We start from the raw sequence: 12,885 nt of genomic DNA, 5'->3' as shown, positions 1-12,885 counted from the left end.
ATAACTGATTCACTTTGTTGTAAAGGAGAAACTAACACACTATTGTAAAACAGTTATACTCCAATAAAGATGTTAAAAAAAAAACAAACATAAAAAAAAAAAATTCCAATCTGCTAGGATCTAACTTTTAATAGTTCGGTTTCATCGTTTTACATTTAATGTGATTACTGATAAGGAAGGTTTTATTTCTACCATTTAGCTATTGTTTTCTGTATGCCTTATATGTTTTACTTTTTGTTCTTCAGTTCCTTCATAACTGCTTTTCCTTTTTTAACTTAGGTGGGGTTTTTTTTTTTGGTATTGTGCTATTTTAATTATTTTTTCCCTTTGTCTACATTTTTGAGTTATTTTCTTAACTTTTACCTTAGAATTACAATTACTATCTTAAAAGTGTTAACAACCTATTTTGGAAAATACCAAGATTACATCTTTATACATTGTATTCTCATTAACACAGATTTATAAAGTATATGAATAATTCTCTTAAATCATTGAGGAGAAAGAGAACATTACAAACAATACCAAAAATACAATAACATTGCCTTTTATATTTACCTTTGTAGTTACTTTTTCCAATGTTCTTCATTTTTTCCTGGGTTCAAGTTGCCTCTTTTCTTTTTCTTTTTATTTTTTTAGATTTTTTTTGATGTGGACCATTTAATTTTTTTAAGTCTTTACTGAATTTGTTACAATATTCCTTCGTTTTATGTTTTGGTTTTTGGCTGTGAGGCATGTGGGATCATAACTCTCCGACCAGGGATCGAACCCACACCCCCTGCATTGGAAGGTAAAGTCTTAACCACTGGACCACCAGGGAAGTCCTCAAGTTGCTGTTTAGTATCCTTTCGTTTCAGCCTGAAGGACTCCCTTTAGTTATTTCTCCTAAGGTAGGTCTACTGGTAATAAATGCCGTTCAGCTGATATCTGGAAATGTCTTAATTTCTCCTTCATTCTTGAAGGGTAGTTTTTACCAGAGAGATAATTCTTGGTTGACAGGTGTGTTTGTTTTTTTTCCTTTCTGGTTTTAAATATGTCATCAACTGCTTTCTGACCCCACAGTTTTTTTGTTGTTTGTTTTAAACATGTCCCAATTTATTTTATAAGGCCCTAATAATTTTGAAACCAATAGGGACATTACAAGAAAGGACAGTGTAGGCCATTTCTCTCATGCATACAGATGCAAAAATTCTAAACTAGGTATTAGGAGATTAATTCCAACAATACATAAAAATAATATACCTTACCTATAAGTGGGCATTATTCCAGGAATTCTCAGATGATATACAAAAACACAGTATGCATAGGCTCAGCATTAGTACTCATCAATAAAATGCCATTTAAAATGAGACTTTTTACTTATTTTTTATTGAAGTCTAGTTGACTTACAATGCTGTGTTAATTTCTGCTGTACAACAAAGTGACTCAGGTATACGCATATATACATTCTTTTTTATATTCTTTTCCATTATGGTTTATCACAGGATATTGAATACAGTTCCCTGTGCTAAAAAGTAGGACCTTGTTTATCCATTCTGTATGTAACAGTTTGCACCTACTAACCCCAAACTCCCACTCCATCCCTCCCCCACCCTGCCTCCCCCCTGGTAACCACAAGTCTGTTCTCGATGTCTGTGAGTTTGCTTGTTTTGTAAATAGGTTCATTTGTGCCGTATTCTAGATTCCACATATAAGTGATATCATATGGTATGTCTTTCTCTGACTTAACCTCACTTAGTATGATAATCTCTAGTCGCATCCATGACCCCACAGTTTTCAATGAGATATCAGCTCTTAATATTATTGAGGATCCCTTGTACATGACAAGTTCCTTTTATATTTCTGCTTTCAAAAGTTTTTGTCTTTAGATTTTGACAATTTCACTACAATATGTCTTGGTGTGGATGTCTTTGATTTTATTGTGTTTGGAAATCACTTACCTCCCTGTATATGTATATTTATGTCTTTCATCAGATTGGTGGGGGGGGTGGTTCAGCCATTATTTCTTCAAATATTTTTTCTGATGTTTCCTCTCTTCTTCTAGTACTCCTATAATGCACATGTTTCTCTAATGACAGACATATCCCACAGGTCTCTCAGGGTCTTTTCATTTTTCTTTCTGTTCCTCAGACTACATAAGTTCAACTGTCTTATCTTCAAGTTCACTTATCTTTTGTTTCACTTGTTTAAATCTGTTGTAGAACCTCTCTAGTGAGTTTTAAAATTTAAGTTATTGTATTTGGGTTGGCCAAAAAGTTCCTTTGGTTTTTAAGTAAAAATAAAAGATACATTTTTTCATTTTCACCAAGAACTTTATTTAACAATGTATTCACCATTTTGTTCCACTACCTTCTGCCATTTTTCAGGCAACTTCAAATTCCATCCTCCCAAAATTTTTATCTTTTTGAGCAAAGAACTGTTCCAGGTGCCTTTTACAGTCTTCCAGGGAATTGAAATTTCTTCCATTAAGAGAATTTTGTGAAGACTAAGATAAATGGAAATCCGAAGGCGCAAATGTCTGGGGGATACAATGGATGAATCAGAACTTCTCAGCCAGGCTGTAACAGTTTTTGCCTGGTCATCAAAGAAACATGAGGTTTTGCGTTATCCTGATGGAAGATTATGCATTTTCTGTTGACTAATTCCAGACACTTTTTGTCGAGTGCTGCTTTCAGTTGGTCTCACTGGGAGCCGTACTCGTTGGAATTAATTGTTTGGCTTTCTGGAAGGAGCTCATAATAGAGGACTCCCTTCCAATCCCACCATATATGCAAAACCACCTTCTTTGGATGAAGACCAGGCTTTGGCGTGGCTGGTGGTGGTTCATTTCACTTGCCCCACTATCTCTTCCATTCCACATTATTGTACAGTATCCACTTTTCATTGCCTGTCACTATTTGTTTTAAAAATGGAACATTTTCCTACGTTTCAGTAGAGAATCGCATGTGGAAATACGGTCAAGGTTTTATTTCGTTTAACTTATGTGGAACCCAAACATCAAAGTGACTAACATAACCAAGCTGGTACAAATGACTTTCAACACTTAATTTGGATATTTTGAGTATGTTGGCTGTCTCCCACGTGGTATAACGTTGATTGGTCTCAACCGATGTCTTGATTTGATCACTATCAACTTCAACTGGTCTACCCAACCATGGAGCATCATCCAGAGAGAAATCTCCAACACACAACTTTGCAAACCACCTTTGACATGTTCAATCAGCCACAGCACCTTCTCCATACACTGCACAAATCTTTTTTTGCGTTTTTACCTTTCTTGAAATAATAAAGCATAATATGCCAAAAATGTTGTTTTTCTCCATCTTCAATATTAAAATGGCTACCAAAAAACTCAGCAATTTTGATAAGTTTTTTTTTAATGCACTGATATGACAGCTATCACCATACAGTCTAACAAAATTGTTTCGAATGAAGTTAAAAGACAACTAAGCACTACCAGAGCCATCTTATGGAAAAAACTGGACAAACTTTTTGGCTAACCCAATACTTTTCAGCTCCAGAATTTCTCTTTGCTTTTTATGATTTCTCTATCTTTACTGATATTTTCATTTTACTCACATATTATTTTCCTGATTTCCTTTAGTTTTTAATCTATAGTAAACCTTTAACTCACTGGAAATATTTAAGACAGTTGATTTCACATATCTGATTAATAATTCCAATGTCTGGGCTTCCTCAGCGATGTCATTTTTTTTTTCCTGTGAATGCACCAATTCTTCCCTGTTTCTTTGTATATTTTGTAATTTTCATTGAAAATTGGACATTTCAGTATTATTTTGGGGTAACTCTGGGAATTTAATTCTTCCACTCCACAGGGGCTGCTGAAGCTTAACTTACTGAGAGCTGGATTCATCCATTTATGAATTTTCCATACTGTTTTGTAAGTTGTGTGCTCCTTGTCTTGTGTAGCAAAGTGGTAGTTTTGTTTCATTGTCTCTGTCATCAGCTAGACCTGACAAAGATTCACTTAAATGTTTGGTTCCAAACAGCAGGGAGGTAGACATGTACTGTCTCTTTAACTCTCATGGAAACCACTTCAGCCTGTGAAGGGGCTGGAAAAATGTCCACTAGCCTCTGTGCCAGTGCCTCAGTGATCAAAGTTTCATTCAGCAATCAGTACAAACCCTGATATACTGCCCACCCTGGCTCTAGCATTCTGCGCCAGGATTGTGGGGATGGGTGATGTGGGACAGTAGCTGCTACCAGCAGCAGAAATTCCCCATTTTTTTTAAAACATCTTTATTAGAGTATAATTGCTTTACAATGGTGTGTTAGTTTCTGCTTTATAACAAAGTGAATCAGCTGTACATATACATATGTCCCCATATCCCCTCCCTCTTGCATCTCCCCCCTCCCACCCTCCCTATCCCACCCCTCTAGGTGGTCACAAAGCACCGAGCTGATCTCCCTGTGCTATGCGGCTGCTTCCCCCTAGCTATCTATTTTACATTTGGTAGTGTATATATGTCCATGCCACTCTCTCTCTTTGTCCCATCTTACCCTTCCCCCTCCCCGTATTCTTTACCAAAATCTTCCCTAGACCACAAATGTTCAACTCTATAGAATTCTAAAGTCATTACTTCAAATGGTTCCTGCCCGTGCAGCAGCTGCGTAGGTGGAGGTATGGATTCCTGGAACTCCCTGCTCTGCTATGTTTTGAGACACCACTCTCCTTAGTTGCCCTCTTGATCCACTTTCTTAGACTAGGAAGACAGTGGTCACTTGTTTGTATGTTCCCCTCTTCTTCTGCTTCCCTCTATTGTAAATCGTAATGCACATTTTCATATTAGATACTCTGAGCACTCCTATCATACAGTAACTAGTATGCATTTAACCAGCCTTTCCCCAAGTTATTTAAGCACAAAGCCTTTTGGTCATATTCCTATGAAGACCCTCTGGAAAAGTGCCCCATGGAGCAAGAGCGGACACCTGCTTTTTCTTCTTTCTCATGTAAGCATGAATGATAGATTTCCTTCTCTTCCTCCCTCTAGTTTTTCAGATTATCCAGATTACCATCATGGTGCTCATTTTTTCATTTTCACACTGCATTAGTTTTCTTTTCTATTTATTTCCTCTGAAGACACTCTGTAATTTTGGTGGGAAAAGACTGGCTGTCATAACAGGAAGATAATCCCACCCTATAAACAAACCTTCCACTTTTAGCATTGCTTTACTCCTAGCAATTTCTTCATTTCACAGAATCCCAGGTGGCAAAGATGGAGCAGGAACAAAAGCAGCTATGAAGAAGCCTGAGGGCTCTATCTCGGCAGTTACCACATGTGGGTTACACTGAAAACCAGACCAGCTGACAGTTTCTCTTTGGGCATCATAGTCTCTCTTGTGTTTACTCGGGGCTTTAGGTATTGCTGGTGTCAAGAAGGTACTACTGCTGACTGTGCCATCAAAGTCTGCCCCAAGCCTCCCCATTTTACTACATGGTACCCTAACTCACTTGTTTCCTCAAGCCAGAAACTCAGAGGAATCTTGTTTCTTGTCTTTCCTTCACAAACCACATCAAGCCCATCAGCACATCCTGGTGCTGCCAACTCTGAGATACATACTGAATCTACTGTTTACCATCCTAGTCCAAGTCATCATCTTCCCTCAGACCTGAGCTACTCCCAAAGTCTCCTGGATGCCTTTACTCTGGCCTCCTTCTAAGTAATCCTGCGCAAATTTCAAACTGTGAGTAAGATCACATCCTTCCTTTCCTAGACAGCAGGGAGGATTTAACACGCCAGCTCTTTAACACTGTACACATGTTCTCCATCCTCACTTGCTGCCACTCCTGCTGCAGAATTCCCCTTCATCCATATGCACTATGTATATTCCTGCATACACCATGCCACTCTGGCCTCTTGTTGTTTGCTAATTCAGTCTCCTCTACTGCAAATGCCCTCACAGCCCCTTCTTTGGTTCTTTCCAACTTAGCCTTCATAACTTAGATAGAGAATCAGCAACTCCAGGAAGCTACCTCAACCTGCTCTCTCCCCAGTACATACACACACACACACACACACACACACACACACACACACACACTCTCCCCTACCGACCTATCAGTCATGCTTACCTCTTCACTGCTCTCACATCCTTTGTACAGACCTCTATTATTATGCTTCCTAGAGTCTTTATCACATGTTTATTTTACCTTTCTCTTCCACCATAAAGTGAGTCCCTTAAGGGCAGAGATGATTTGTCATTCATTTTGAATACTGTTTACCCATTATTTAGCACAAGGCTTATTATACAGTAAGTAAACATCAAAAAATGCTTCTTAGCGAATGTACAAATAAATGAAATACATTGATACATCCTCTCATTCAAACAGGGAACATAACAAGACTAATAACATCTTGATGATTATCTAATACTTAACATTAATTACATAGTTATTGAATGTCTACCATAGGCCAAGCATTATTCTAGTCACTGGGAATACAGTAGTGAAAAAATTTTGATTTGGAAGTTCTAGCCAATGCAACAAGACATGAAACAGGTAAAGAAGCATAAGCATTAGGAAGGAAAAAACAAAATTGTTATCGTAAGTAACATAACTGTATAAAGAGAAAAGTTTTACTACACAAAACAGACATATGAATTGATAAGAATATCCCCTGGACCCCAATGAATATGAGTAAAAGTTAAGAAAAACAATTTGCAAAAGAGAAGCTGTCATCAGTAAATAAATATAAGAGAAAGTATTCAGTTTGACCAGCAGCAGGTACTCTACTATGAGGTTTACAGTTTACTTAACTGTATCAAGAAATCACAGCAGTTAACAGCAACAACAAAATGTATACCCTTTTGGGATTGACGCATATACACTATTGATGCTATGTATAAAATGGACAACTAATGAGAATATACTATATAGCACAGGGAACTCTACTTACTGCACTGTGGTGACCTAAATGGGAAGGAAATCCAAAAAAGAGGGGATATATGTATATGTATAGCTGATTCATTTTGCTGTGCAGTAGAAACTAATACAGCATTGTAAAGCAACTATACTCCAATAAAAATTAATTAAAAGCAAAAAAAAAAAGTGTATCCTTTAATCCACTAAAACAGTTCCTAAAATCTACTCTGAGAAATCATCTGAAATATGTAAATATGTATATATGAATATCTATTAAAGAGTTATTTATGTTAGCAAAAGAATGGATATATACTATATGCTGAGAAGACGGAAAGAGTAAAGAAATTATAATCTGAGGTCATAAAAATGTTGACGGTGGTATTGATGCGACTGCTGAGAAACTGTCAGCAGTGGAAACAGCTATAAGCTTTACAAGTTATTATGGTAACAATATATTGAGAAGCACAAAACCCACATTCAAAGGCGTCTACTGCATCAGAAGTCAGGATCATGGTCACCTGGAGCAGGAGGGAGAGGAAGGAAAGGGGAGAGCATTGCAGTCTCAGGTATGGACTGCATTCTATTTCTTGGACTGGACAGAAATGTATTCACTTTGTGATTACTTGATGAAATGTGTACTTATAATCTGCGTATGATTCTATATGTATATTATATTGTTCAATTTTAAAATGTATTAGAAATTTAAATAAAATAAAGTAATGCAAGTTACCCTCTGATATCCTCAGCCTGTTTGTAGAAGAATTTAATTAGAGACTGATGATCACTCACTATGGACACAATGAAAAGATCCCTCCTCTGAGGAAGAAGTTTAACTTAAAGATCTTTAAGGGTGAATTCAAACCTAAGAATTTAACAGATGAATGAAACTTAAAAACTGTCAATAAAATTAATAGCCCTTAAAACAAGTCTGCTCAAACCTTCCCTCTTCTTTTGGTGGTAAAAATTAATACCCTATGCAGAAGCAAACAAACATGGTATCCTCAAAAATAATTTCTGATCCACTAATGACCACTTATGCCTCTGAAGATCAAACCCTATTATGTCTTAATTCGTGATTTTTATCCCCCTAAAGTAATGAGCAAAGAAGTATTAAAGTAATGTGTATTATCCTATTGTCACATAATCACTCTTACTAAAATTATATTTCTAAGAAAGATACAAACAAAAACAGCCAGATTTCATAACAACACACCACTTAAGCAGGAATCTTGATGTGCTTGTTTCTCCCTCACCACCTCCCCACCCCCGCCAAATTATCAAAAATTTGCTACCAGAAGTACAAACGAGCCATCAGAGACAGTTCAGAGTTTCTGTTACATAAAATCTATGTCGAATCCTGGCTCCATCCCCTGGCATTACTGTATAATAAAGTGACAAAAATGCTCCTGATAAAAAGGTCTTTTGAGACAAACCCACAGTTGGTGACTATGGGGATCAGTCCCCTGCACTCACCAGGGAGGGTAGATATGGATGATGTCCTGTGGAAGTCCCCTGAGGCAGCGTGCAGTCTCCTTGGCGAAGAGAACCTTCAGGCCAGTCCCAGGGGCCCCACCCTGAGAAGAGCTGTCAGCCTGCAGCCCCGATAACTGCTCACACATTGCAACTTGGATGGTGCATTCCTCATGAAGCTCTAGAATTTTCACAGTTAATATACCAGATTTTATACCTAGAAGGTGAAGAAAAAAACAAAAGCAAAAATGAAGTCTAAAAGACATATGGTCCAAGTGTGAATAAAATTATCATGAAAAAGAGAATCACTTTCAGATAGCTTTCTTCACCTGGAGAAAATGGTCTATATATTGATACTCTGCAAAGTAAAATACAGACTCTAACATGCTCACAGTAACATCTTTTTTTTTTAAATCAATATAACCTGCATGTTGCATTTAATATATACATTTTAAGCAACATAAGAAACAGTTTTCTATCATAAAGAACCAGTCTTGCACATACGGAAAACTCAGATCCATCACTTCACAAAGCATGTTTTCACTCCAAAACTTGAACCCTTTCAAAAATCACAACAAAAAGGAGTATGACCGGGTCCTCTCCACCTCATTACCTGCTTTGACTGTCTACTTTGAAATGACACAGTATGACTGGCCGGCTGCAAGTATTCTAACGATCGTGGACGTTCAAAGTTGAGGATTTCTGTGGACTGATGGGAGTTAGGGCTCTAGATTTAAATGGGTGGAATTCGATCTGGATTCAATCACTGGGTCTCTTATTAATTAAGTTGGCCAAGTTACACAGCATTTCAACACCTCATTTTTCTCATGTGTAAACTGGGGATCATGCCACCTGCCTCGATTAACATTTTTAAGAATTAAATAAGATAAATAAAGTTGAGAGTGTGCATAGAGCCTATAACCTGGAAATCCCAGCTATGTACCGAGGAACTCTGTCACATGCACCAGGAGATCTAGACAAGGCTGCACATCTCAGTGTTGTTTGTAAGAGGAGGAAACCCAGCATCAGTCCATAGCCAATAGGTAAACTGTGGTGGGTTCATGGAAGAGACGCTCTACAGAAGCTTATGTGAATGGACCTGATCTGTATATATCAGCTTGGAGAGATCTCAAATACAAGAGGGGTAAACAGATATGTACAGCCTAACACCCATAATGTCATTTTTCTTAAACACAAAGACCAATAAAATATTGTTACAGATACACATGTCATACAAGTACGTAAGTATGGACTAGCAGGACACAAAGAAAACTCATTGTACCTGTTGAATCATGAGAGAAAGAGGAGTGTGACTCAGGAAGGGAACCCAGGGGATTTCAAACTTATCTGCCGTATTGTTTGTTATAAAAATATGTGAAGCAGAAATGACAAAAGATTAATATGTGTGTTATTAATTCTAGGTAGTAAATACACTTTTTTTTATTACTCTCTGCTTTTTAGTTAAAAAAATAAATGAATTAAATGAGATAAAACCTAAGTGTCTGGCACAGTGCCTTGCTAATAACAGACACCAATATGACTTTCATTACCACTTTAGCTAACTGGTCAACAGTGAGTATAAAAATTAACATTTAAACAGTACCAGCACCTTAGTTATATAGTTTAATTTCGTTTCCATTTCCTTCTCTTTTCTCTAGTCATTTTCCCCTGGACCCCAAGTTTTCCACACCCTCCTCTCTCTGAGTGCCACCAGCAAGTGTTCATGTATGAAGCAAGGTCGTGGCATCTCCCCAGAGCACTATCTGGAACTATGATTTCTAAGTACGTGTCTATCGTGAGACTGTTTCTTAAGGTAAGAAGGAAACAGAAGCGGGAAGGATGTGACCAAGCACATCCTAAGCTGTGCTGGTCACCATGGGGAGTAAAACACACTTTAAAGAACGGCACTGCCTAGGAAGCGAAGACTCAGTCTGCTCTGCCACGACAGGTGTCTTTTTAATAAAAAGTAGCTCACCCTCAGCTGGTGAACAGGAAAAGAAGTCAGGATATGTGGGGGTCACTGCGGTGCACACACCGTTTTTCCTGGGCAGGGCAGCAATGCAGTGGGCAGAGTTAAGTTCACTGGCAGCAAAGGGAAAAGCCCTAGTGTTAGGGACTGCACTAGCCACAGGCAAATTTCTGGACATATTTTAGGAATTTTTAAAACTTTTACCTGTACTCAGGGGTTACCCCCAACACTATCCTCTGCCACCGGCAGCAGCCGCTGTCCAGAGCCCCATGGCCCGTGCTCTCCAGCACCCACTGTCCTGCTGGAGTTCAAGCGGCCAGTGGTGCCCGGGCAGCACCGTTCTCCCTTAGGGTAACCAATTACTGTCATGTGCGGCTGATTAAAAAGCGATATAGGTTTTCAGCGGTCTGCCCCCAACCCTACAGTCCACATAGACCCTGACAGATTTTACAAAAGGCAAGACACTACAGAAACACATAAATAGTATTACAGCAGAAATACCTATATATCTATGATGAGTCACACCGCTACTGACTGCAGTTTCTTTGAAGCTTTTTATGAGAACTCCTGACAATATCTTAATAACTATGAACCCTGATCTGACCATCATCACAGCATGCTTGGTGACTACACAGGTTTGCGAGTGCAATCTTGGATGCACACAGGGCCGCGAACAGCACTTCTCCACCAAGCAGCGCGAAGTCCCTCCCACAGGACGAGCTCCCACACAGGCCGGAGGAGAAGCCAGTGGCCTGCCTTCCCCGCAGGAAGTAAGCAGCGTAATCTCCTCTTCCTCTGAGGGGGAAAGAGCCTGGGACAACCCAAGACAAGTTATGCACTCAACGCAAGCTTTCAATCTGAGCACAAGAGATACTGGTTTTACAGACGAAGAAAACTGTTTTGCAGTTAGACGGAGGAAACATAAAAGGCCATTCTGTGACAGTGGGGCAACGTTTTCCATAAATGCTGTGAGACTCAGCCAAAGTTTCATGTTGTCAAGGAAGTGTCTCCTGAATCTCAGCCAGAGGCAACTATTCCTTCCCTCTGAAATCCTCAAATACCTTATCTACACTTACAAGTATCCTCCTTTTTAAATGGAGATACTATCAGCTATAGTCAAGAACACTGCAAACATTGAGAGAGAGAGCACAGAAAGCCTACAGTGCAGGGCCTGGTCTGTCACCCATACAATAATGGCTGCCACTGTCATCAGTCACTGTCACAATAGCAACTTTTCAAGGCATTTTCAAATCTATTATGGTACTTGATCCACAATAACCCTATGAAATAGGTAAGGAAGATATTAATCTCCCTTTTTGACAAGTAAGAAAACTGAACAAGTTAGTTTTTCCTACGACTTTCTTAAGGTTAGAGAGGTTACTGGCAGATTTTATGCTCAAAACTGAGTATTCTCACAAGTCCTATACTTGCAGTGTCTCGAGGGTAAATGGCAGTTAAAGACAGGAAACTGAGGATGCTTTTTTTCTCTATTTTATTATGCTACAACATAGGACTTCTTTAAATGTTAAAAAAAAAAAAAAAAAAAGAAAGAAAGAAAGAAAAAGCACACCAGGTTGAGAAATGGACTCAAGTGAGGCTTGTCGCTGGTTGGGCACAGTCAGGACTCCCACACTGAAAAGAAAGTATATAATCTGACAGAAACCAAACGCTGAGGAAGAAGTGCCCCGAAGACAGATATCAACACAGCACCAAAGTGGTTAAGACACAGGAACAGACGATTCACAGAGGAAATACACCACAGGATCTAGTAATTCCTATCCATACATATGCCAAGCAGATGAAATACTCTGTAGTTAAAATGGCAAATAGTTAACTTAAAGGCTGACATTTGATGAATGAACGCATGAATGAGTGAGTGATTTATTTTATCAGCAAACTACTCTAAAAAAAAAAGTCTTTGATTTTAAATGAGCAAGAGGCCACAAAAGAATCGAGCAAGTAATATAAGAACAAAATATACTTTTGATTCCTGGCTTAAATGACTTATTGGAAATATACAGGTGGCTAGGGTCCATTTATATGTATGTTAATTCCAACCCTCCTCAGTGGGTTATGTTGATGAATTAATATTTATTCTGAGGAAAACATTCATGAATACTTATACAAAACATACTACACAAGAAATTAACAAAAACTATAAAAGAAAGTACCAGGTGAAGCAAGTTAGTACGGGGGGGAGAAATACTGAAATCATCCTCCTATAGCGACAGAAACATCCGTAATTATTTTATCATGAAATACTTTTCATAATATAATTGTTGCACTAACTTTAAGTTGTTCCACTTAATTATCCAAACGATGACCACAGAGTAATTTGGGATCTTCCCTGTATTATTACTCTCTTTATCTTCATAGATATTCTAACAGGCTAATCCGTAAAGCGTCTTGCTTTAAAATATATGTCCTACTACTCTCTGAAACTGGTACTTTTTCTCTTCTTCAGGCCAAATCATCAACAGGTGCCCACCATTACTTTTTTCCTCAGTCCTCACCCATCATGTACACACACACACACACACACACACACACACACACACACACACAC

The 12,885-nt window shown here is 38.3% G+C and overlaps 1 protein-coding gene across 8 annotated transcripts in view; it reads right to left on the bottom strand.

Moving 5' to 3' along the window:
- The window catches only part of LOC102996303 (scaffold protein involved in DNA repair), a 313,877-nt gene that overhangs the window by 153,501 nt on the left and 147,491 nt on the right, over positions 1–12,885 (bottom strand). For all 8 annotated transcript variants that reach the window (XR_003683330.2, XR_003683329.2, XR_008619449.1 and 5 more), the window contains exon 8: positions 8,354–8,567. Coding sequence is in view for 5 of the 8 variants with exons in the window: in XM_028500283.2 (XP_028356084.1) it covers positions 8,354–8,567 (214 nt within the window). In the remaining 3 variants the exon portion in view is untranslated. The remainder of the gene's footprint in view (positions 1–8,353; positions 8,568–12,885) is intronic.

This window comes from Physeter macrocephalus, chromosome 15 (assembly GCF_002837175.3).
Source record: "Physeter macrocephalus isolate SW-GA chromosome 15, ASM283717v5, whole genome shotgun sequence".
Lineage (NCBI taxonomy): Eukaryota > Metazoa > Chordata > Mammalia > Artiodactyla > Physeteridae > Physeter > Physeter macrocephalus.
This window is presented reverse-complemented; position numbering and strand designations above follow the sequence as displayed.